The 27,612-nt window shown below is 44.0% G+C and overlaps 1 protein-coding gene across 5 annotated transcripts in view; it reads right to left on the bottom strand.

The window, feature by feature from the left end:
- LOC105700682 (dystrophin, isoforms A/C/F/G/H) overlaps positions 1-20,835 on the bottom strand; it is a 404,586-nt gene extending 383,751 nt beyond the window's left edge. For all 5 annotated transcript variants that reach the window (XM_012426757.2, XM_023432800.1, XM_023432803.1 and 2 more), the window contains exons 1-5: positions 20,354-20,835; positions 3,201-3,262; positions 2,620-2,712; positions 1,524-1,601; positions 1,247-1,339 (exon numbers count right to left, since the gene is read on the bottom strand). In XM_012426757.2, coding sequence (XP_012282180.1) covers positions 1,247-1,339; positions 1,524-1,601; positions 2,620-2,712; positions 3,201-3,262; positions 20,354-20,372 — 345 coding nt within the window. In that variant the 5' untranslated portion in view covers positions 20,373-20,835. The remainder of the gene's footprint in view (positions 1-1,246; positions 1,340-1,523; positions 1,602-2,619; positions 2,713-3,200; positions 3,263-20,353) is intronic.
- Positions 20,836-27,612: the final 6,777 nt, after the last annotated feature.

Raw genomic sequence — 27,612 nt, 5'->3', positions numbered from 1 at the left:
ATCACTTCCTGGGTTGATTATTCGTATCTCTTATACCGCAACTTTTAAAATTTGCCTTATGTCAGTTCTGTCTGTGGAAAACACGGTAATGCGAAACAATTCCTCTCGCATTAAGGTCGTCTAGGATTCGCATTTTCACTTTCTATGGCCTATGATCGGTGCAGGGCAACCGCAAGCCAATGCACCCATTTACGGCCGGTGCAAGAGTGCGCATTAAAACGTGTCTCTCATTTTATTTCAGATCTTACATCTACTAGGTGTATTTACGGGATAACATCCTGGTCTCTCATTCTTTTCCTTTTTTAGCGTCTTTGCACGGGAGTGATTTGCAGGCGATTAGTGTAGGTCCTGTCTTCCTCCTTTTTCTCGAGGAACCGCCAATAATCTTTTAAATCGGGACTGGGAAGAAGGGGCTTGCACAGGGTGACATCGTTCATTTCGTAAGGTCCCTTTAAACGGGAATGGACAGCTTCCTCGTAAAATCCCGGAGATTTTCGAATTTCGAGCACGCAGGTGAATTTTCTTTTACCACCTTCGCCCTGCATTGCGGAGAATTAAAGTATTACGTTTGTTTTCGCGATACGACCTAATAAGATCCTCACTTTAACTACACCGAGAAAAAAGATGTCATTGAACGAAAGAAATGTTTTGGGAATTCAAACAATAATTATTTCACCCGAATAAATTGTCATAATTTCGAAGAAAGGTTGCATTCAAATTTATTCAAGTTTATTTGAGCGAAATGATTATTCTTTGGATTTACAAAATATTTGTTTGACACCGTTCAAAGAAATATTTCAAATTCCGAAATCGTGGAAATTTGTTTTTTTCGACTCTAATGGGTTTTCTGATGTTAGGGAAATTCAGAGCCTCCCAGAACCTCGAATAATTAAAATGGTCATTTTCGGAATTTGTTTATTTTTTCTAGCAGCTCTGGATGTTGAAAAAAAGTGGCACAAACAAAACTCAACATGGCACGAACATCACAGAAACATTTCAATAAGCCTGTTAATTTTTTTGTGCCTCAAACTGAATTCCCGGTTCACACAGCCAAAATTACCCTATCTTCAACAGGGTAGCAAGGGGATTATTTGAGACAACTTTGCACGCGTATGAAGTGCTGCCAGCCTTTTAAATAAATATCTGTCTTACTTATAACCGATGTTACAATCGTACACTCTCCCCTACCGATAAGAGTCCGCGACAATTGATAATAAATGATCACTAAAAAAAATATTGAACTCACCTGCCAGTGGAGAATGATGCTCCATACCAGACCCAGGGTCAATTTTGGATTTCCATCCACAATGTCGTTGCTGCTAATGTTAACGAGCTTCACCTGTAACAAGACAAATCAATGCGTTAACAACTCCTTGATTAATCAAAAATCACGGTAAATCGCCGTTTAAAGCCTCGGAAAGGTACGCTGCTTTTTCGCCCGATTCATTTTAGCCAAAACGCAAGGAGAGAGGACAATAAGGGACCTTATGCAATATTCAAATATTCCTTAAAGTGTCACTCACGTTGTTCTGTTCGAGAATCTGCAGGGCCTTGTTCACGTTGTTCAGGTGATGGACTCGCATGCGACCGCGCTCTCTTTTCTGAAACAAAAAAACGTCAGCATGAATACTCAAAAGAAAAATTTAATGTCGCCAGCATTCTAAATCCCCCTTCAATAAATCCGTGGATTAAATCCAAACTATTCACAAGAGTTAATAATACTATCTGGACATGTAAAATATACGACGATCAGCTACGTTAACAATGACAAAGTGAAATTTCACTATATAAGTAGTAAAAGGTTTTGATATTCTTCCTAGGAAAGTATAGTTAACGTAGAATAGTTGATTTCACTCCTCCCACGAGGTAATAAAATCTAGTAACCGTTCCGAATGGATGTCGATACTTTCCATAAATGAAATTTTTGTTCTTCCCGTGCGTGCCCTCCACCCTGAAGCATTCATACTCCTACGTCAGAATGATAGCCCACGTGCTCATGCAAATCAAGGCACTCGCAATAGGCACCTGTGCGGAATTCCGAAAGTAAAATGCAAGTGTACAACCCCGCACGTGTCGAGAATAACCGAAGAGATGCTTTCCCCCCTTTCCTCCCCTTTTCCCGCAAAATTCCTAAACGACGAACAACTCCGAGACCCGGAATACTTGGTTCGTGAAATCACGCCGCTTTTTTAAACGTTATCGCCGCTGCACGTGTTCTCACGGTGCGTCTAACGATTGTGGAGCGAAGTGCCACGCCGTTCGGAAATTCACCGGAAGTTGAAAAAACTTCCGCATGAGCGCGACAGTCGCAGCTTATTTGTCGTTAAACCTACTTTGCAAAAAGGAGAAGATTCTCAAATCGACCCGTACCACAGCAGCGAAAATGGAAAAGCTGGCCAAAACTTGGAAAATGAAATTTGTATTTTGGAATTATCGATTGCCAAATTGAGTAAAGGGGTAATTCGGACATTTATTGCCAAATGGACGGAAGCCTAATTGTTACGCACGGTTCCGTACGTTTCCAAACTTGGAAATATTGTATCTTGAAAAATCTTCGGCTACGTGTATATTACATTTCATACCGAAACTTTTAACTGTAGTCTAACATGCGATACTCACATATGCTTTTGATGTAAGAACTTCCAGGAGGGAGAGCAAGCGGTTCCCATCTCTCAGGTCGACAAAGAGATCCGCTACTGGCTCGTGATGATTCTGCAAAACATAAGGACGGAATATTCTCTCTTGCCTTTTTCATCTACCTCGAAAATGAAGCCGCGACGGACACGCTCGGTAAACGATATAAACGATGTAAATGATATTCCGCCCGGTAAGCAGCGAGGTGTTACGTTTCGAAAATCCACGAGTGACTTGGACAACATGTCACGAGATAAAACGCCTTCAAGGTTCCCACTCTCATGGTTAAGGTGATACGAAAGGCGCTGAGAAATTTAATCGACCTCGATAAAATAAAATTCATCGATACCCTTTTTGGCGATAATGCCATTTTGAATACACAAGTGATAACATAAGCTGGCGCGCCACGTCATCGACATTTATATTTATATTAAAGTCTTTTACAGTCTACGTTGAAAATTATACGAAATGAATCGTTCCATGTGTCATTTCAGTAAAATAATTATAAAGAGATCGAAGTCAAATTCAAGAAATTCTCTGAATTCGTGATTTTTATAGTCTAATACCTTTAAGAGCTGCGAATTGATCCACTTGGCGAAAGTCTTCTTCTGCACGTCCTCCCGCTCATCTGCGTACAGAGTAACGAGGATTACTCCTTTATCCGTAATTTATGTAAAAACTTATTCATATCGTGATCATATCTATATTCGTATCAGAAATTATTCGTATCATGTCCCTTCTTCTGTCCCCCATAAATTCGAGACTATTAAAGATGCTAACAGTTACCGATCAGAAGATAGACAAAAGATAGAAGATGGACGAAAAAGATTGCAGCAGATACACGTAAAGATGGAATGGTCAGAAAAGCCACAATTGTGATAACGTTACCTAGGCACTTATTTATTTCCCGTTTAGAAATTATGAGATAGAAAATTGTAGGAGGTGAATTTAAAGATATGTGTCCACTATTGACAAGACCTTATATTTCCCGTAGATCTTGAAGAGTACTATGGTAACATATTTGTTAAAACAATATTCGCATGTGCCCCAAATCTAGTCTATTGGAGAGTTCAACTGATCAATCCAATGGTTCTAAATTCAGTGCCCTTTCTGCGTACTGCTCGTAGGGACAGCCTAGTTCAGCCTTATCAAGTGTTTAGACAACAATGACGTCTTCTCGCCCGTGATCCCTGGAACAGGACCGCTCATGAACCTGCGATCATTTTGGTTTCATCCCTTTATGAATATTCCCTTCAAAATGGAAGATCGATACGGGAATTATTTTAACAGAAATGGGATCTCCTTTATCTAAGAAAATGCTGTCCCCGAGTTTGGGACCCAGGTGAAATTTTTCTGCAATTTAAATCAATGGGGCCGATTGGCTTAAATCGATGCCAACGACCACGTCGATCGGTCACGTCGGATCAATCGAGCGATCGCGTCGCAGATTGAGGTCGCGGGGATCGCCGCTAATCGCACACGACCTCGATCTTCGTCGGCACGATTTGTCTCAAGAATTTCGTTAAGTGTACCGTCGTCTGAGTCTCTCCATCGTCCTTCTCTCTCGCATTTCCCTGGGAGCCTCTCGCCCTGGCAAATGCCAGCCGCGAGGATCGAATACCCGGTCGAAAATGCAGGAACAACAAACACCCTCGGCATATCGCATCGGCCGAGGCGGAATATCGCGGCGAGGATCTCCCACGAGGAACAGAGAGAGATATCTTGAAATTTCACCCGAGTCGCAGCCGCGAGAGTAGAGACGAGACCGGACGAATATTTTACCGACTCAGATTACTCGAATTCGAAAACATCGGCAATTCTAGTTTGGACGCGAGTCGACAACTCGGCGAAGGAAGAAGAAACGCGATCGAGTCATTTTCTTAAGGGGATGTGACAGTGACATCCGAAAATGAAGGAAATATTTCGGAGCACTTGGATCCATTTTATATACGTCTCTTTGAGCGGTTATACATCTTGTTTTGAACCATAAGTCAATTAGTATTTCTATAAATCTACAAAATATAGACTTGTCAATAGTAGATTCGCCTCCGGTGATTTCACCTCCTACAGCTCAATCGTTCATGGAACTTTTCTTCGAACTGAGTGCACCGAATCATTTGAAACTTCAGTACACGATTATGAAGGTCCTAAGGAGGAAGGCGATGCTCATTAAATTTCATTTTTCACAAAAAAGTGGGATCTTAGTTCCGGTCTAAGCTAAATAAAAAAAAACCTGTTTTTTTTTTAATGAAATTTCACGAACATCGCGTTCGTCCTTAGGGGCTTCATAATCACGTCTTGAAGTTTCGAATGATTCGGTGCATCCAAGTGGAGAAAAGTTTTATAAATATTTTTACGTTTTACATATAGAATGCCCCTTTTACATCACCTTAACGAGTCGAAATATTCGACTCGTCACATCCCTACGAGAGACGACCGCGTGTGCAGAATTTCAGGGCCCCTCGGCCCCTGTAAATAACGCCGATCCGCGTTCACCCCCGTTTACGAGGGGCTTATAAGTTATCGAGAGGACCTCCCCCGGCTCCGCAAAGCGGAAAATCGGCCGCCCGTAAGCGTCCCGAGGGCATGCAAATATATTCCACGGGGCACTGGCTCCCACCGAAACTTAAATTAAAGCTCCGCAGCCCCATCGCCGAATTGACCGCTCGAGGAGAGTCCACCCCTTTGCCGAGCCCCAAGACTCGTCGCGAACGATGCCATTTCGATGTTAATCGCGCGTTAATTGTTCGCCGAACCGAAGGAATTAAACAACTCCGAAGAAAACGCCCTTTCGACTTGTCGCTACGTCGGCGGGAACGCCTAAAGCGATCTATCCCGAATCGACAATTTTTACCTTATAAGGTGACGTGAAAGTGCGGGAAAGAGGTTCCGTTTATGAACATTTTTCTCCCAACTGAGTGTACCGTTTAAAACTGTACGTAGGGTTTAAGTGTGTCGTTTAAAATTTGGAGTAAACGCAGAAAAAAACCAAATATTTCGTTGACGTGACCAAACTCTTTGGTTAATAATGTTTGGTTGGTCACGTCTAATATTATGGTAGGTCACATCAAACGTTACGAAAAATCTCATCAAATTATTATGTAATTTGGTACACCCGAAAGCATTTTAATCTCCCTGCATCTTCTTCGAGAAATACGTTCGTTCGATAAAAGTTTACCCGGTAAAGGTGAAACGTTTAGGTGTAAAGTGACTTCCACGTGCCGAAGTCTTCAAAAGGTACAAAGTGACGTTTGAGGAGGTTTCAGGAGTTGTGGCGTTCGCTACCTTTCGAGTTTACGTGCGGCAACAGCATCGTGGGCACTCACCGGGCCGTTTGCCCGTCCAAACCATGAATTTCCCAGAGTTTTGACCGAAACGGGGGATAAGTGACCCTCGCACGAGGAAGATCCGGAAGTGTCAAGACCGGAGCGAAGTGCACGCCGGAGCTGGACCAAAGTTGGGAGGAACAAGGGAGCATCTCGATTCCTCGAGCAAATGGCTCATTGATTATGTACACCGAGGAGAGTGGAGGCTAGGAGGACGAACCCAATGTTATAAAAGTTTCCGCAAAATCGGTTAATCTTCCCACGAAGTAGTACAAGGAAATACAACGCCATGAATGTTCATAATTAATTCATTCACGAGAAATATTTAGATTGCCGTAGGTAATCTCGCCTAAATTTGTCGTTACGTACGCATAAACAGATATCAGGGTTAATATTTATTTGGAGATTTATGCGAGCAAAATGTCTACACGGCGATCACTCGTAATCGAGAGTCCGTACTTGTGCCTCGCTTTCGGCATTAAACGATGTCTTCTACCCATGGTCTTAAAATGGCTAAAACACGTATTTAACCCTAATAGGGAAGTAGAAGGGAGTCAATGTTTCTATAAACTCTGGATTGTAAATCCTTCGACAAATGCAGCGCCTACACGGTGATCTGTGCCCCTTCGCAGCCTCGAGGTGAAGACGCAACGGACGAAGCTTCTTCTCGCACTGAAGAGAGACCCCGAGGAGGGCCTCCGAAGAGAGGGAGATAATTATCGTTAATTATCGGAGCAAACGCGCCGTTACGTCCGCTCGTTGACCCTCTCGGGGTCGCGAAATTCAGGTCGCCCCTGGGTGAGTCCTGTACCGCTAAAAGTGTATCGATATTTCGAACACTTTCGAGTACACCCGTATTTGAAAACCAGGAACAGCGTACGTTTATACTAAGTTTCGGAGAAATGTTTTTAACTACGCGACTCCTTTGGGCCCGAGTCTTCTTTTAATGGCCGACCGACGATCTAGGCTTCGTTTCCCTTAGGAGCGGGCCCGAGAAAAGGAGAAGCACAGGTGCAACGGCTTGGTCGTAGAGTTCGCGGGGATGAATGGACGCGCCCTCTCTCTCGCTCTCCCGCGGTCCCCGATGACTCCCTCTCCGTCGCACCCACGTGCGCCGCTCGCGAATGGCGATCACGTAGCCGGCGAGAAGTAAGCCGTAATGTCCGCGCACGTAAGTCGGCGTATATATGTACCCCCGTGGTCGAGAGCGAGCTCTCCTTGTGAAACCTTCCGCTTGCCGAATATGGTGCAACGGGCTCTCGAGAGGGCCGATTTCTTCTGGCATCTTGGGCCTCTCCTCCCTCCTCTCTTCCTCTCCTTTGCCGAAACGGTGAAATATCACGCGGGACCCCGAATGGGCCGGATCGAGAAATTCGGAGAGACATCCTCGAGGCGATGCGAGAGACGCCGAAAAATTGAATCGACCTCGGTAAAAAGACTAGTAGGGTAAAAATTTCGACTCGAAAAAAAGTCACCGGATTTGCGCTCTCCACTTCTTTGTCATCCAGACCGTACGCCGTCTCGAAAGTTTAGTCTCCTCCCTGTACAAACAATCGATCCAGGGCCGAGCACGGAACAAAAGGGGATTGTGAGAGCGGATAAATATTTAGAATCCCCGGATCGGTCGTACACCTTCCGGCTCTCGACCAAATAGAAGAGCCAAATTCGGGAATGGCACGTCCACCCCATGCGCGAGTACTTATTTATTGTAAATGACGACGAAGAAAAGTGCAAAGGCAAAAAATTTAAGATTGAAATATACCCTCACGAGTCTCAGAAGACATTCTGACAGAAGTACACGTGGAGTAAACCGGGTTAACGTGCAGAACGAAGCGATCGATAAGTCAACAGTCGCGAGATCGAGATCGAGAGCTCGCCTCTGGTTAGGGCCCGACGAAATCGTGCGTCGACGAGACGGCACGAGTGAATCACTTAATCATCCCGTTGTCGAGCCCGACGAGGAGCACTCGTCCGACGTCTGGCCTTTAATGAAGAGAGGTTCGTGCCATCGTCGAATCGAGTGGCCAAGTGGGCGCACTCGTTCCTCTCCGTTTTGCGCGACGCAACGCCGAGTACCCGAAACGAGTGTCAGCAAAGTACGAAGGGATGGCCCTTCCTCCCCCGACAAGAGGGGAGACAATTGGCCCCGTTAGAAAATGCGGATCGATCGGTATCGATCGGCCAGACCCAAGTGCAGGGTCCCAGGATTCCGCGACGAACTCCGAGAGCAAAATCAAAAGGACCAAACACGGAGACTGAACCCGAGTCGAGATTTCAGCCTTACTTTGGTCCAATTTCCCTCTTTATATGGTCCTTTCGACATTGTATGTTCTACTTCATAGGAATAAAGTTCTATTTCAGGATTACAAGCAGAAGAAATGGAAATATCTGCCACTTTTAAGGTCTTGATTGTATACAAGTTACCCCACTTTATGTCATCATGGAACCCGTTAAGGTAATATGAAAATGTCATCTGAAGGGTCAATCGTTCATGAAATTTCTTTTTATAATTTGTCTATAATCGTATTTAATTCGTATATAAAAATGACATGTCATGGGTACAAGGATCCTCGTTATGACCAATGTCGTAACATGGTTGCAACCCTGACGATTCTTGGGAAATCAATTTTACCGGGGTCAAATGATTTCTTTATGATGCATTTAGATCACCGCAAATAATAAACTTTGGATATGAAAAATAAATCTCTTGCTAGGTGTAGGTTAAGCAGGTTCATAACGGGGCTGCAATTTCAACTCGAAAAGGGCGAGACGACCAGGGAGAAAGGCGCGACATTTTTATGCCGTACTTTTGCCGTATTACCGGATACCGAAAGACCTTGGCAGGGCGGAAAAACCGCTCCGCACTTTGAGTCGCGATAACGTAAATGTAGGTCGACTGCAGTTGCACGGATAAATGGATTTTTTAGTTATCGCCGTACCTACGGCTCGGTGGATGCGAGTTGGAAGACAATGAGCTTAAACGGCGTAATCGTTCCCGCGCGAGGTACCTTTTTAATTTTTAATTTTTAATATCGCAGCGTGGACTGCCCGTTAACGATTCTCTCTCTCCCTCTCCTAATCTCCTTCTCGCTTTTCAGGGGCCGGGGAACGGCCTCGCTAACGAGAAGAGAGAGAAAGAGAGAGGGAAAGTAAAAAAGAGCGACGACTGCGAGCTCGGCTGCAGTTGCAAGGACTCGATGCACATGCAACGCCGAACGCGTATCGATCGCGTCGGAGTATCGTGATTTCCGATCGTTATCGCCTAATCATCGTGAAACCTTCCCCGAATCGATTAGCCGTGTTTTAAGGAGAAGTTACCGCGTAGAAACTGCATTTACTAATCCGTACCAACGCCCATAAGTTGATACGAAAAAATCATTCTAGGTTTATAAAACGTCGAAATATTTATAAAGCTTTTCTCAAAACTGGATGCACCGAATCGTTGGAAACTTCAGCATAGACATACTGCAAAGAAAACGAAAAAAGAAAAAAAGAAGCGATTCACGTTCCGAATCGTGCAAACGTGCAGATTACTGCCATCCCATAAGAAGTTCCGCTTAAAAAATATTATAATTTCGTAACACTTTTCTGGAATCTTCGTCCCGACATGGTATACTAATTTTAGAACGCTTCATCCGTATACTTTATAATAATATTTAAATTCAGTACATAAGTGTATTAATTTCCCTCTCTTAATTTCACGAGATTTTAACGCGACGTATGAAGTTATTCGCTTAGAAATGTTAAAAATTCATGAAAACGCACGTTTCAGATAGGTCAACCCCAGCTAACTGGTTAAGAGAAATGAAATTTATAATTCGACTAAGCCCTTATAAAATGTTGGAATTTTTCTAATCTTTTGGACAGTGCCAGATTTTGATCGAACTCGATCGATTGGCGCCTCCCCCCTGGTAGTTTTGCCCATCCTCGAAGATACGGTTGCTCCGGTCCGACTTTATCGTTCAAAGCGCCGGCTCTTGAGGACAATATGAGGACGATTAGGCTTGTTGCTCGATATCATCGTGTCGCCTCGGCGATGACGTCCTCGTAGCTCGAGACGAGAGGTCAAACGACTCGACTCGTTCGCGCTCCAAGCGAATCGTTTAAGCCGGACTTACGATAAATTCGCGCAAACGAGCTGATGAGAGGAATTCGCTCCCTACTCCAGGATCATCTCCCAAGTACTCCGCGTGTTCCACGTCCGCACCGCTTCGAAATTTCATACAGTTTAAATCTACAACGTTGCCTTAAAATTGCCAATCCGACTTGACGGTCTACATCGGTACGCAATAATTTTCAATGTACACCAAAGGACATTTGTATTCTTATGGCTCGTACCCACGTGCAAGTAAAACTTGGGATTTTTAAAAAAAAAATTGTCCATTTATCTCGGACAAGAACCAAAAAAAAAAGAAATTTCACGGGCAGCGCGTTCTTCCTTAGAGCCTCCACAATCACGTGTTAAAGTTTCAGATAATTCGGTGCACCCAGGGTGGAGTAAAGTTTTATCAATATTTCGACTTTTCGGTATGTACACGTCACAACACTTTCATATCACCTTAAGAGGGCAAATGTCCTCTTATTCCGTCTACGGGAGATGCACCCCGGAAATTGCGAACGCGGTATAAGAAAGTGCAACCGATAAAAGCGCGTCGGATGCTCTCGGGACGTAATTCGAAATGCGACAAGACGGATGCGGAGATAGCATTGAAATACTCCGAGGACGAGATCATTCGTTCTTCGAATACGCTGCAGCCTCCTCTTGCAGACTCGGCACGTTTCCTCGGTACAAATCGTCACTACGAGTCGATCGAAAAGCGCAACTCCTGGAGGAGTCGTCGAATATTTATCGTACGGGCGGATCCCATGGTGGGAAATTTTTTTACAGGCGTGCCGCGTGCATAAAATAAGGAACAACACGCGTGGACATTTCTGCACAGTGTATCGGTATCGGCGTGTCCGTACATACTCGCAGGAAAAAATAATTCAGTCACAATAAACAATATCACTTGCCTCGGCAAACGTAAACACTCAAATATGAACTGCACGTGATATGCACCCAAAGATATATTTTTCTAGTTCGATGACATTTTTTTCGCAGGGTGCATATGCCTTGCTATATATATACAGTGTATCGGTATCGGCGCGTCCGTATATACTCGCAAAAAATAATTCAGTCACAATAAACAATATCACTTGCCTCGGCAAACGTAAACACTCAAATATGAACTGCACGTGATATGCACCCAAAGATATATTTCTCTGGTTCGATGACATTTTTTTCGCAGGGTGCATATGCCTTGCTATATATATGCGAGGTGTTAATCATTAGATCGGATAAGGATTAAACTTAATCCCCTGCAGGCACGAGAGCCGCACAGTGATCGCAATTTATCATCGGGAGATTCGACCAGTTCGACCGAACAAATTATAACTAATGGCGACGCCGGTGAGGCTAATCGAAGTCGATCAATCGCAGTTTCGCGAGACACGATCCATTGCTTCCGCCGAGATCGATCGACCATCCCCAAGCCGAGCTCGATATCGATCGGCAATCGTCTCACGTTTGACAAAAGCCTGACCCGATAAGGCCATCGATTCTCCATCTTGACTCACGTGCCCTACTTCATTCCCGGTATGCACTGTACATCATGTACATTACACATTTATTAATCACAAAATGTTTAATGAACAACTTCAAGCAATGAAAACTGGTCCTATGTAAATTCGCAAGTAATGAAAGGGGCTCGATTCGAAAAATAAAACGCTTTTCTTGTGGTTAATTACTATTTACCCTCATGTTTATAATTTAATATTAACACAATTTTCGTAAACGTATCTGTTGATGTTATGTAATTTCTAATAATCTCGATTTTTCATCCAGAGAAGATATGTAATTAAATAGATGTTTTATTAGGAATGTGACGGACAAATTCGAACACACGTGAGTGCATCGCATTTGCATTTGCATTACCCGTGATTTTAGTTATACGGTCATTATCCCAGATAATCCAGATTCCACTGTATATTATGTTATCTCGGTGACGTGTAACAGTCATAGAGTGTTCGGTAGGAAGGGAAGTGTAATGAACGTCCCCAGAAATCGAGAAAAATCAGGACGAGAGGTCTCCACGTGACTCGAGGTTCGACAAACAAATTCGGACCTTTCTTTTGATCGAACCTCCGCACCGAGGAGCACCTAATTACCGAATCGCTTAGAAAGTCAATGAGCAGCCCCGGCGAGGAGCCGGTCAATTAAGGGTGGCTCTTTGATCCGGGACAGCGAATAAATTTCGAGGGTGCCGACGAGAAAAGGCAACGGAAAGTAGTCGATTGGCGGCAGGATCGCGCCGAGGAATCATCCCCTCAATTTATGCGCCATTTTTCTATTTCTGGACGCGCCTACGAGTTGAAATCACCAAGCTCGGATAAACCCGTAAACTCTCTACTTTTATCATTTACTTTGACAACAGAAATCCCCCTCTCATTTAGTTCACTAAGAACCTCGGAGTTCATTTATCTCGTTGTATTATGAAATAACAGACGTCCCGTTAACAGTACATGCAAGAAAGTAAAATTAACAGGATCGATTGGTTAACAGGACAGTTTTTAACCGTCAACAACAATTTCCAACAGGCAGGCTTCTGTAACTTTAATACTTTTATTTTTCTCCCTGTCGTATACTTTTTAGAGATCCGCGCCTACTTCACAGCTCGTGTAGAAATGTCATATTTTCTCGGGATGGAATCAAATGGGCCCTGGGCAGATAATTAAAAAAAGAAATTCTCGTTGTATACTCCAAATCCTCACGTGCGTTCGCGATGCTTAAATGAAATAAGAATTTTCGACTTGGGAACAGCGATTGCAACGTCCCGTGCAAGGAAGGAGCGGGAAAGTGTTTCCCGGTTTTCACTTACAAGATCGTGGTGCAACGCAAAGAAAGGAATTCCGGTGCACTCGGGCGAGGTTGAAAATCGGCCGGTTTCAGATTCAATCCCGGCAATAAAGTCTTACGATCAGGTAAAATTGCAAGTCGAAGATGCCGCGAGAAGGAATCTGGGAGAAACGCGGAGTAGAAATCTATAGTAAGGTCCAAAGGCCGGTTGCAAAAACATTCGGGTTAAAATTCTTAACCAAGGAGTACTTAACGAGGGATTAGAATTAACCGCCCGATTTAAGGTGGTCATTCGACACCGGATTTTGGCATTCAGCGAGCCTGATTTGGAAAAGAAAACCTTTTTTACATCTCCAGATGATACTACGCACGTGGGAATTATCGGATCACGGTTTGGGCGTTCTCGACTCGTGCACTGATAAAAATATCTAGTTGAATTAATAAAAACATCGTGCAATGAGAGTTGACAATATTTAAAAGGTAACCTGGCCATTCCAAAATGATAAAAACCTGTACTATAAACATTGTTACTCTACCTATGAAATTGGTACAAAAGCCAGTACTATGCTCAACTGTTAAAAAATAATTACAGCTCCGAATTTGTAGTAATTCAAACTATCAATTGCGCTCTTTTAACAAAAATGCCGTTAACAGGTTGAAATTGTTCAGTTTATCATCTCTTTTTCTCTCAGTGTACACATTTTTTAGTAATACCAATGTAACCTAACCTCTTAAACGTTCACTTGAATGATGGCAATGTTTTAAAAAAATCGTGATTATAATCGCGATCTACAAAAGAATCAACTGTCCATTATCTTTTTTTTTTTTAGAAATTTGTTATCAACCCTGTTCAGGAACCGAGAAAAATGCCCAGCTCTTCGGCTTATCTGCAGTTCTCGTCACTTGGAATTGTCCGAGGTGCGTTTCGCATTTTATCCTGAGACAATGGAAGGTGTCCCGTAAACTCTAGCCCCGCATTTCCCATGGAAATCCGCGATGCAGGTTTTTCAACAGCGATTACACACAGCTGGAAGGACCCGCGTCTTTCTCCCTCTTCCACCGGCCATGTTCCGGTCGGACAAAACGCCGCGCCCCGTCGGGGGATGAAAGAGGATCGCCCCATCGTCGAGGCGAAAACTACTTTTATATTCTCCGGAATCTCGAAGAGCCACTCCTCGACGTGCGGGAGAAATCCCGGGTCGAGGAGGAGGAACCATAGACACGTAGGATGGACTGAGCATTTAATGTTGCCCCTCTGTCCACGTAATAAAAAGAGACAGAAACGCGTCAGTGCCGCTTTCCCTCTCTACTCATTTCTAGTTGGTCAGAGCGAATGAGGTGACCAATCGGAAAAAAAAGTAGAGAGAGAAAGAGAGTGGCCCTGACATGCTTCTCTTTCTATTCAGGGTAGGCATAAATCCGGTTTTTTACGAAAAGCCCAGCCCATAGGTTTTAACCGGTTTAAACCATATTTGCTGGTTTAACCGGCTAAATCGTTGCCTAAAAAAAACAGTGGGCAAAACCTGGCTTAGACCAATTTTAAACCGGGTTCTTTCCGTTGCTTTATCCCGAGGATGCGCAGGAACGAAAATATGTTTTAATGCTACCTACCCCGTAGATAGGTTAGGATTTAATTTAATTTCTTTGGATGTGAGAGGAGCGCATGTGTAGATGCAGGGTGCACATGATATTGGAATAAATTCTAAATTGGAATAAATCCTGGTGGATTTTATAAGATGGTTTCAACGGGTTAAAACCCTGGGTAAAACCGAGGGGGTTTTATGTAATGTACTTTATTTACTGGAAAAAAAAATCGGGAAAAAACCGCGGATTTTAAACGAAATGGGTGAGACTTTGCCAACTCTGTTTCTATTGCACGGACAGAGTGGCAACATTAGATGCTCGGTCTATACTATGTCTATGGGAGGAACAACGGAGACGCAAAGTTTTCAGACGCCATCGATGACGCGTCGATTCGACGTCGCCCTTCCGATTCGGAACTTCGAGACACGGGAGAATCGCCCGAGAGGGCTGACACGACAAGATGTCAAAGTTTTCGGAAACATTGCATCCGAGTCGCTCGACCTGCACCCCGATTGAGGAGGACAGAGGACGACCATTCGCCCTAAAAATTGAGATCGAATCCCATCCCTATTTCGAGCCCACCCGACCTAAGCTGGACCTCTTCCGAGCGTACTTCACTTTTCACATAGCTGTTTTATTTATTTGTGCCCTTAAGATGACACGAAAGGGACATTTACTCCTCAATTAAGAGAACTTATCGTGAACTCATGCTCGGCATAACGAAATTACGTTCCGCTTTGTAGAGCCTGTATAAAATGACGCTACTTCCATTCGACCTAGACAATTAGAGGTTCGCGGTAGGACGAGAGTTCTAATTCCGGACCTTCCCAGGACTTCTTGCCCCAGGATCTCTTGGCTCCTCGCCCCGGGGCTTTTTACCATGTCCACCCTGCCGGAAGCGTGCGCCCTAGATCTCGCCCCACCCCGAATTAGGTGGAAGGTCCAATTAGTCCTCGCACGTAATCCGCGACTCCCCGAAGGTGGACGGATCGTAAATCTGCATTCCGCGGCGACCCGTTTCCCGAAGGAGACGGGGAGGCCCCATTGAGGACCGCGGGCACGGAGTTGCGAACTTTAAACCAGCCCGCCCTATATAACCTTTTCCTCGAACCTCGAATTAATTTCGCCGGACGGCGATTCGTACCGGGGTCACGTTCCCGAGAAAGACCTCGTCGATGTGGCCGCAAGCTGCGAGCCGTTGCAAGTAAGGGACCATTCGTTCAATGGGGCCTCGGCAGGGCGAGGCTTCATGCGAGAAATCGGGAAATTCACTCCAGACGTGGTTCACAAGGTATCGCCGTAAATTCGGACGTTCGAGCAGTCGAAGAGACATTTCGGATCACGTGAGAAGCAGCGACAAACAAATGCAAGACCAAGACCATCGTTACACGAAAAATGTTGATAACAACCGACCGCTGGCTCCAACGAATATGAAATTACCATAAGACGCATTCCGCCATCGGAAAACTTCCACTGTCTCGATACGTTTTCCCAAGATTTTAAAGATAAAATTTATAACGTTTGTCGCAATTTCCCCACGGTACATCTGACCTCGGTGCCTCTCGTACATACAAAGCGCTCGGTGGCTCTCGTTATTCTACTAAAAAATGAGAGATTTCCAGGTTGAAATTCCACGTTAAACGGCGGGATCGAAATCTCTCCCGAGATTTGGCTCTCTTTCCCAAAACGCTCCGGGCATCCGTCCGAATTTGTTGCCACGGCGATGCTGCTCTTGACCGACAAATTGCTCCGGGTGGCAGCCTCCTCTTCCACCCCGGGCCGGATGCAGTAACGGAAACCCGACGGCTCGATATTCGGTTTACAGTTTCGAGAGCTTGCAGCACTCCTGGGGAGCTATCGGACATCGGACGGAGAAGGGCCGTTCGCTGAATAGGTACGCGGAAATCCCCAGGAATTTAGGAATTCGCCAGGACCCGGGGTCAAGGAATTCCTTCCAGATGTTCCCAGGGTGGCGCCGTGCGTGTTCCCGGAAAAGGGTTTCCGCGTCCTCGTGCGGAAAACGACGAATCTCGAACTCCGGTTAGATTCTTCTCGAGGCGAAAAGCGGGACCAGGGAGAGAATGGACCGTTCTCGAGCTGAAGGTGACATGAAAGGGTCATTCTATGTATGTGTATATATATATATATATATAAAAACCTGAAAATATTGATCAGACTTTTCTCCAAACTAGGTGCACCGAATTATTTCAAACTCTAACACGGAATTATGGAGGCCCTAAGGAAGAAAGCGATGTTCGTGAAATTTCATTTTTTGACAAAAAAATGTCTCTTGGCTCGTGTCCGAGATAAATACAAATTTTTTTTTTCGAAAAATGATATTTCACGAGCATCACGTTCTTCCTTAGAAATCTCGCGGTGAAGTTTCAAATGACTCGGTACACCCAGTTTGAAGAAAAGTGTTATAAATATTTTGAAATTTTTATATATATATATATAAGCGAAACCCGCCTCGAACCAGTCGATTCGAACTTCGTGAACGAACAATTAAGAATAATTACTAACGATTCTCTTTCGTTTGGAAGTTGCGTCTCCAACGCGAAGACGCCCCGAGTTATTATCTTTTATTCTTAGGTGTTGCGAATATTTCCCCACGGCGGGTATTCTCTTCCAGGAGGTCGTCCTCCATCGTCGAGTCGGACCGAATCGAGAGTGATCCGAGCGGAGAAATACGCGCGGTCGGACAGATGCGTGTCGGCGGGTTAACGAAGTCGGCAAGTGCCGCAACGTCGCCGAGAGACACGACCGTAAATTACAATCACCCACTTTCCTCCTTTCCTCCCTTCCTCGGCTCCTGCAGAAGTCGCCAATGTCCTCGCCGGGATCGCCGAACGATATTTACGGCCCCGTCGTATCTCAGCGGACATAAAATAATCTGTTAAACTTATATAAAAAAAAAAAATGAAAAAAAAAATCTAAAGCGTACGGATTTTATCCGCTGAAATAAGGACGGCGGATTACATCCCGTTGGCATTGCGATAAACCTTTGGTTACTCGTTTAAAGTTTTCGATAGTCGCAACAAGGGGGCCTCGTCGGGGCCGAAGGAGCCAATAAATGCCCCCTTTCTTAGCGGCTACTTATCACGCAGGGTTACCCCGAGATTAATGCGGCATTATTCAATGGACGAAGCTGGAATTTTATCCGGCAAACGGCCCCCCATAAATACACGTTGCACCTGAACGGTGTCGTATAAATCAAGGGCCGCGATTTGATAGATTTTCTCGTGGCTCTAGGCAGTCTCCGAGACTGTCGATAATGGCGCGATTTGGCTCCAGCCGTCTTCCTGATCTTGGAAAAAAATTGCAAATCCCATTTTAACGCCCTTGACACGAAGACCGCGCAAACTTTCCGGGAAGAGAGAAGGAAGAGTGTCTTAATCGAGTCGACCGATTCGAGGGGAGTTTCACTCCACCTCGATTTTCAATTTAATCAAAACATTCAAGTCAGTCCAGCACCTGCTCTTCTCAATGTTTCTTAGCGGCACCTGATTTAGGATTTTTATCGCAATTATTCGCGCAAGGAGACTCCCGCCTTGGTAATATTTCCCTTTCGCGTTTCAACGCATGTGGTCGCGTTGCCCATGCCAGGAATCTGGAAAATGCGGTGGACAATGGGTTCCATTATACGCCCAGAAACTTGTACATGTATATATGTATATACGTATGTACGCAATGATCGGGTCAACGGCACGTCACACCTACGTAGGGGTGGGAGCACACTTGTGCACTTGAATTGAATACTTGTCGCCTAACCGGACAGTCCGGCACGATTCCTTTAATTGCAGGCGGACATGCTCGACGTTCCTTCGTCTGGACGGAATCCTGTCGTTCCTAGTCTTAACCCTTTATTACCGCATTACCTCCCGGCGAGGCATTTTTCTATGCCTTTCTTGCCCGCGTAAAACTAATTCATATCTGACGGATAAAAAAGCTATACCACAAACATTGTCACCGTTGCTACAAAACTCGTAGAAAAGTCTGTAACAATGCTCACCTATGAAAAAAAAATAATAATAATTCTAGCTACCAATTTACAGTGAATTTGAGAATAAATTGCGTTACGTTAGCAGAAATTCATTTTAGCAGCGTGACATTTTTCAATTTACCAGCTCTCTCTTCTCGGTATATGCAGAAAGGTCATATTTCATTATCGTCACCACGGTAATGGATTCGCCCGGCACCTACGACACGTACGTGTTTAAGCACTACACCGCGCGTAGATCGCAAGTAAATATTCCCGATAAGATAGGGCATGTACCGAATGCACGTAGCCCCATTGCCTACTGTTCGTTGACACTACGATAAAGAGGAATATACAATAGCTGAAGCAACGAGAGCTCGTAATTAGGGAGGGCATGCCGAAACCCGAATCGACAATTTTTACCTCGTACATGTAACGTGACGATTTACAGTCTATTACGAGAATTTGAACCAATGGGATTAATAAAATCGGACTCAAACATTAAACTGACGGACTTGAATCAAGTTAGAAAAAGTAGGGTAATAACTAGGTTCAACGCCCACTTAATTAAATTATATCAAGTTGCAATAAGTATTTTCCCATTTTTCTACCCTGGATTATTTTCTGTAGAAATTCTTAAAACACTAAGAGGCCCGTTCCACCATCGATTAAATCATTAATTACCTGACCGTATGTCAAAATAAACACACGACTCAATGTAACCGAGGATTAAACCGAGATTAACTGCAATCGTCGGTAGCAAGCTATGTGACAATTGCTTTGTTTAGGCCTAACGAGTGTCCTGATCTTCCTTCCAGGACACATTTCATTTGTTTAACTACCAACAAATAAAAATGATAACGTCTACCCGTTTTGAGCCTACTTCCACAGTTAACAAAAAATTGAAATTTCGAGCGAGTCTTCAGGCTATGCAGAATAAAAAAATTCATCGAACAAAAGAAATATATCTTTGAATGGTACCATTCCGTTAATACGAAGAATAATTATTTCACCCAAATAAATTAATTTGTAAAAAAAATGTATTCTCGAAACAAAAAGAAAAAAGCTTAAACCCGTGGATTTTTTCAACTCCGATTCGCTCCGTTTTCGTCGTCGAAGTCCAACGTCCGTGAAACCGTTTTCACGTGTTTTAACGACGTCATCGGGATAGCACGTGTGCGCATTACTCGCCGTATGTCGACGTACGTGGCGCGTAAAAACGCAGGATTAACATGCCCACGAGAAAGCATTTATTTTCCTCGAAGGGCCACCGCAAGACATAAAGGTTCACAACGCGAGCCGTGAAAACAGACCGCGGAGGGAGAGAAGCAACAATGGATTTTATTTATCACGAGTCGACGGGATCTCAAACGACAAGGCACGTGATCTATTTTTAGCCCGTGAATGGCTAGACCATCCGACTAACGTAACAAACGACATTCGACATCCGATATTTTTTAAGGCACCATCCATAAAGAACAGAGACCAAGGCCTCAATTCTGGAGTTCATTTCATCAACTTTCGCGCGCGAAATTGACAGTTTCATATATGACTTTCAAGTGTCGACCAATGACGCGACTTCGCAACAATTTCAAATTTACCATACGGGAAAAAAATGCGTCCCAGCAGGACCCTATTCTCGAGTCCATCCTATCAACATTGGCCCGCAAAATCGACAGTTACGTATACGGCTCTCAAGTATCGATCAACATCGCAACAATGTGAAATTTTTCGTGGGAATTCATTCGTCCGCGGAAAAAAATAAAAATCCATACAAACTGGAGAATCGGGTCCCAGGGTCGATGAACGGAAAGGTAGGGAATAACATTTTCCTCGAGCGCGATCGACGACGGATCGAGCCGATCCGCCGCTACGCGGGAAGAGTAAACCGATTCCGCGCTAATCTCTCGGCAACGTGACAGGGCCGTTACGCACCAATGTAGACGACGTCCATCTTGAAGCGGGCTCGACGCGGCTCGGCGATCCTCCGGGTGTCCAAGGCCGCGACTCACATGGGCGGCGGTGCGCCAACGAGGCTCGTGGCGTCGCGGGGTCCGGGCGATTTCGAGGTTAGAATCCCGCCGCTCGCATGCCCGCGCCCCGGCTCCCCGGCGTCGCGGAGAAACGCGCCGGCCACTCCCAGGACACTTGTTGATCCGCGCCGGCGAGTCCTCCGACGGGCCGCACGAGAGCGACGCGCGCGGAACGCTCTACGTATGTCCGTGGACACGATGCGGAGAGGCGCACTCTAAGACACCACTCGGAAATACTCGGGATATCTCCTGCGCGATAGGATTCACGAATCAATGACGGGCACGCACCTCCATGGTGATCTCAGGGTCGGCGAGGAACCGTGCCAGCGGCAGGAAAAGGAGCAGGGTGCAAAACACGGAGAGGACGGAAAAGATCCTCTCACGGCAACGCGCGACGGACGACTACCCTGGCCCCGCGCGCCGCGCCGCGGACCGGCAACCGCGCGCCGCGCCGCGAGCCGGCAACCGCGCGCCGCGGGGCCCGTCCCTCTCTCCGCCGACCGCGGCGACACCTCGCGAGGCGCCCGGCAAACGCGTCGCCGGGCCCGGGCCCCGCGCGAGGAAAGATTGGACCTCTAAATACAGGATGTTTAGAGTTCGAAAATTCTCGATGACATCAAATTGGAGAAGGTAACTGTGAAACGTACCGTACGTTACCAAGAATATCGGGAATTCATGAGAACGTCAATCTTTTTATTTATATATTTTAGGTTTCTCTGTTTAAATAACGTATCTTTTCGATGTACTTCGAAGTTCGAGTTAAAGAGTAATAAATGTTATTAAGAAATATTAATTATAGAGTTTTATCTCCTGCCAGTTAAAAAAATGTTCCATTGTCATTGATGGGCAGTCTGCCTAACAGGACGTTGAAATCGAGGCAAGAGAGCTTTCCTCGAAGAACCACGATTTTGCGAAAATTGCAAATGGAAGTTGGTAAGGATAGAACTGGGACTTATAGTAATAGACGTTTAAACGAGATTTTCTGTTCGTCAAGTCAGGTGCCAGTCACCTGGGATGACAAGGCTCCTAGCAGCCCCGGTGGCATGAAATTCGGTAATTCAGTTTCTCTTCCACCAGGTATTCTTGCAGTACGGGTGATCAAATTCTTGACCCCGAATCGACAGATTGGTCCGCTATTTCGACTCGGTCTTCCTCATGTATAGGCATCGATTCGAATCCTCCGTATAATGTTATAAGTGTTCATGAAATTCATACGCTCTTAGTACATAAGGTGATTTATGTTTGCGGTTTCCCATTGATTTCCACATGATTTCAAGCATTAAAATCCATGATCTTCTTTGAGAGCCAATTGCCTTTGATTTCATATGATAAACAACAACGCGTTTCGGTAACAAGGGACGTTCGGCCTAATATTGTGACAGTACTCGCGATTTCGAACAATTTCCACATGATTTTGAAGATTAAAATCCACGATTTCCGGAGTGAATACCCCTTCGACCAGGACACCGTGCGACGTGGCCGGGCATGGCCGACCGAATGCTCGCAAAGGAAAGTCGGGCGGCGGGCCTTACAAAGAGCGACCAGGGAAATGGGCCCGTCTCGGGTTGGCGAAGAGGGGGAACCAGAGAGAGGATCGTAAGGCCCACGGAGGTACAGGTGATCAGGAGAACAGAAAGCACAGGAAGTATCCTCCGGCTAGGTACGTGGGCCTCTCCTGGGCCCAAAGAGCCGTGTGCCGAAAGTGACACCGCTACTTACCGGCGTGATGCCCGTTGCCTTACAGGGAAGGTGGACCGGGAAGATGGTATTTGTAAATGGATCCCCGCCGAGGCCGTAAATTAAACTCGCATTAAAAACTTGAAGGTGCGAAATGAATTTCGCATAGATTCCACGGAGGGCTTCATAAAACTTCCTTCATTACATACTTCATGGGGGTATATCTGGTGTCCCGTGATCTATATTTCACCGCCTAAGTACCCCCGACGTTGGGAAGGGAGGGACTCTGGAATTACCGAAGAAAATAAACGAATTACAAAGAGAGAGCCACTCTCCGTTGAGAAGTTTGAATCGAACCTGGGGATCTTTCTTGCAAATTCGCTGGCTTAAAATATAGCTCGCTTAATCTTCGAGTTCATCAGGGTCCTCTTTCTTTACGTCATTCTCGTTCGCCTTAACGGACTGCCTCTGTACCGTTCGAACTCTTTGTACGCGCGTGTTGCAAAAAGTACACATATCTTGTTTTACGTGAGACCTCTTATGCCAAGGTACCCGGCGAAAACCATTTGTTTCATTGAAAACAAATATGTTTGATCGAAACTTATTTTCTCTTTGTTATACAGTTGAACAAATATATATTTGATTCAAGCATATTTATCTTTTCTTACAAAATATTTCTTTGGTACCATTCAAAGGAATTTTTCTTTGGTTCAATGACACTTCTTTCTCCGGGCACAAGGAAGTGTAGTCATGTCACGCGTTGAATGTAATTTATAATCAGATGAAAAACTTGACGTATGAATTGAGAATTTCCGTCTAGATGCGGCACTCGTCTACCATAATGAATGCAAAAGTCTAACGAGAGTTGATGTCCTTTATATTGATATTAATATATTCCCACAGTGCAATCTGCCTTGTTAACAATGGCACCGATGTCAACAACCTAGTAATATCCTCGTGTTCGCGATGTTATATATTGGCCTAATTGATGATAATGTCAGTTCCCATAGGGTATCCGCAAGCTTGCAATCGAAGCGCCCAGGGCATGATATATCATTCGAATTCAAATTCCTGAAGAGGATTTACACGATTTCAACCCAACCATTGTCAAATTGCGCCATAAATGTGACCAAAAGTTAAATGCATTTCTGTGCGCGATACTTGAACTCTTGTTAGAAGAAGCTAATTGATAATTCAGATCCACGCCATTTAAGAGGGTATTCTCCTTTGATTACATAAAAATGACGCGATTTTTAAAGATTTTTGTCTTAGTAAATATGTCATAAAGTGACGTAAATCTTGTTGCGTTTATTAAGCTACTTTTAAATAATCCAAGAGATTTTAATAATATTGGGTTGCCCGAAAAGTTTGTGCCGATTTTCTATAGGTGGCATTAGGACTTAAAAAAAAAAAATATTGTTAATCTGTGTGTGCGTCGGTATCGCCCAAACCTCGGCAACAATTTTGAAAAAGGGAATTGAAAAAATCGATATTTCGATATTTTCAAATTTATAAAGTAAAATTACCCCTTAATTCATGTAGTTAATTATCGTAACGAATGCTTGGAAATTTACTATCTCAATGAACGTGTAAATTGCTACGTCTCTTTCCGCGTAACATTTTATGCAAGGACAGGAATTATTCCGTAAAGGCTTAATATGATGTAATTAAAGGCGATTACGCCTGGGATTAGATAAATCCCTTCATACATATTTTGCCCATTACAGCCGAGCCGGAGGGAGCACTATGCTTCTTAACACCTAAGTGCAACCCACTACGACAAAAGTGAACAGACAGCTTCCTATTAACGTAATTAGAGCATTTGTCTAGCAACTCGTCGTAGAAAAGACCGGTAGGAAATATGAAAAACGAAAATTACAACCGGCCCTTTTACGATTTACTAGTTGCTGCCTCAGAGATTGTCAAACTTTTCTTGCCGATCATTAATTAAAGTAGGTAAGACAATGCTTTCTTTGTTTTCGAGAGCCCTGGCATGAAGTGCGGGATAAATGCGAACATGAGACGTCTTACTTTTCTTTTTCCTTTTATAGGTATGTATACTTACAAATGTCGTCATCCATTCTGCCTGAAAAGTTTCTCCTCTCTGCATTTAATTCTGCTCTCTCTGCATTTAATTCTTTCTTTAATGGATCCGCACAATTTTCCACTTCCCGAACTATTTACCACGATCGAACACCCGTACGTAACAATTACTCGATTGGACTTATCGTACGGACTTATTGCGGTTTATTATTATTATTTTTTATTACGTCGCCAGCGGCGTCTAATAAAAATCGTCCGCGTTCTTTCAAGTTCCTGGCCTTTGAAGTTTGACGAATAAGTTCTGCGCCCAGCAAACGTATTGGGTTTCTTAAATTATCCCTTGGTTGAAGGAGGGCGGATCTCGTTTGCCTTTGTTCTTTTACAACCCACCCCGGATGTATGGCACAAACCGCAAACGCACGAATTGACGGAGAAACGGAGATGGAAATATCGCAGTAAATGGTGAATTTAATTGATCGATATGACAGGCTGCCACTTGTCATAATCGAAACAATGGTTTAATTAAATCAATGCTGAAACGTGCAACGAAATGCAGGTGATCCGTAATCTTTCCAGCGCACTATGATATAAATGTACAATTTTACTACGATCTTATGTACTGAAATTGAATGAATTTTATGAGTGTTTTTAACAGCATACGAAGAAGCTGAAGAATCTTCTACAACCCACCCCGGATGTACAAATTGTTTCACAAACACTAACCACAAATGTATGAATTGTTGGAGAATCGGAGATGGAAATATCGCGATCAATGGTGAATTTAATAGATCCGTATGACATGCAGCCACTTATCATAGCTGAAACGACGCTGTTTTTATTAAATCAACATTGATACGTGCAACGAAACGCAAGTAATCCGAAATCCCTGCAGTACGAAAGCGGTGATGAACATTCGCATTTGGACGTGTCGCATGACTGAAACGTAAACCGATTATCTCGAGCTATGTACATATACCGATTCTCGATTAAAACCCATTACCGCTAATCGATAAAAACTGAGTGAGTAACCGAAATGCCTGTGACAGGAGACCAATAGCGAGCGGTAATCAATTTGGTAATCCGATCCGCAGACTCGTTTGAAATTTAATAATTGAATTCATCTTAACCGAATTCTTCGATGGTCCGATTAGCCGTTTAATCGGCATAAACGTCAATTCGTATCGCGAACAATGCTTTAACATAAACCGATTTTATTCAGGAGTGAAATTGAATTCTTGGTCGATAGATTCTAGATACTCCAGGACACTTTATTTTACCATATCATCCGGCATTACGAAACGACATTACAATTTTGATAAGGTGCTCTTTACGGTTGGTTGCACATTGGTTACATCCGTGCATTGTGATTCGAGACTCGATGAAGATGTAAAACGGTCGAACCGTCGTCTTGACATGAGTTTGATATATTTATCACACTCAATCCTTTCCATTATGTAATTGCTGTCTGGTTACAGTGCTCTCGAGGGCGATACAACAAATACCCTTTATAAATCAAAACGAAATCGATATGCCATGGACGATAAACATTTTCAATTACGAATTGCTGATCACGCGAAAAGAAACAATGGAACAAATTTATTTCCGTTCGAACGGTGGTACCGGATTTGTACGTACCAGCGTACAATATTACTTTACATTAATTCCGAAATACCCCTAGTATAAATATTCATCGCGCATATTTCAAAGCGGTACGCGAAAATGCTTCCCTTTTTTGCACATATTATAAACGCGCTCAGCTATTTCCTGCTGGGAAATTTCTGCTCAACACCCTCAACGTGGCGAAACGTAAAGAATTCAGGGAGTAGAATTATAAATGACTAGATAAATATTTAAGATATCTTCCAATGAATTTATTCTATGCTACTAGGGAAGTGTATTAATTTTCCCACGTAACCTCACAAAATGATAAAATATCATCAAATTATAAATTTATTTAGAAATGTGTAATATTCTAATTAATTTTGAAGACATGTAATATATAATTTCACTGTAACCTTATGTACTAAAAGTCTACGACATTTATGAATATTTTTAACACGGTATGCATTTACGTAAGACATTTTAAGACATGAAATTCATAATTTCACTGCAACCTTATGCCGTAAAGACGTATTTTATGAATATGTTTAGCAATATACGCCTGGCGGAAAATATTTTCCGACGGCCCTTAACGGTGTACCTGGAATGTACGATCTGAAGACACGTCGGGCATACACCGAATAATACCTCCGAGTCCTTGGCGAAGCCTCGTACGGTATCAACTCCCGCTTCCAGCTCGCAGTTGGATAATCGTGAGGTCATCGAGGGCGTTCGTATGCGGGCGAATTCCTCGCGGGAAACGGGATGCAATTGGACGCGACGGTACGGCAATATGGCGAAGGTATTTGGGTCGCTTCGCAGAGATCGGATACATCATCCTAATAACTTCCTTGAGCGTGGGCGATCGCGTGGCTTCCTCGAGGGACCCGGGTCCAAATTCGCATAATGGCGGGACAAATTGGCAAGTTGCCAGGCCGCGTAATGGAGAAGCGGAACGGCGAAAGAAGAAAACAGATTCCCTAAAAAGAAGTCTTAAAAAATACGAGTACCAGTTAATAGAATTCTGCTTCATAATTATAACTTGACGCATGAGAGGAAATCTCTAAGAATGGGTGATTCAATCAAAGTTTAATTTCAAGTTTCTTTGGAGGAAGTTCAATGGCATGATGCTATTTCGTGGGACCTTCGGAACCTACGCAATCATGCTAGACATTGTTGCGTGATAATGGTGTTTCGATGGGAATTTGCAAAAAAAAATTGCGATCAAGAGAACACGTCGGCGCGCTTTTGACGGCTCTCCGAGCGAAGTGGTGGAGATCTCGCTGCCGGAGACTTTAATGCCGCTCAGCCTGCACAAGACATGTGGTTCCTCGCTCGACACGCAATCACGGCGGAATCGTTATTTCCTCCTTCAGATGATATATTTAACGACGTGGCGTTGCAATTAACAGCCCGCCGATCTTTCTCACGATCACTATTCACGAAATGCGATACCCGGGAAGTAGGCGCAACGCCGTTGAACGGTTGCTCATGCCGGAAGAAGTGATCGGACCTCGAAGCGTTGAAAGACATTAAGGACGAATTCCCGACCCCGAGCAAAATAGAGTTTTAGGTTTTCTCACGGTCCGAAATACTTCAGAAATGAAAACTAATAAACATCTAATTTTGTAAAACTTCTTTTTAAATTGAAATTCTTAAAAATAGTAAAGTATCTGGAAATGCAAAAGGGGTCGGCAGCGCCTTTCAGTTTTGCATTTTTTGACACTCTTAAATAACAAATATGTTTGTATATATTAAAAATATTACGAATTAGTCGTTTTATTGTTAGCTACGTTAGGGGCCAGTTATTCTTCTTCTCTCCACGAAAACCCGAATTCTCGT

The sequence above is a fragment of the Orussus abietinus genome, unplaced genomic scaffold (assembly GCF_000612105.2).
Source record: "Orussus abietinus isolate OABI.00-Male unplaced genomic scaffold, Oabi_2.0 scaffold49, whole genome shotgun sequence".
Lineage (NCBI taxonomy): Eukaryota > Metazoa > Arthropoda > Insecta > Hymenoptera > Orussidae > Orussus > Orussus abietinus.
The sequence above is the reverse complement of the archived record's forward strand: the minus strand, read 5'-3'. Positions and strand labels throughout refer to the sequence as shown.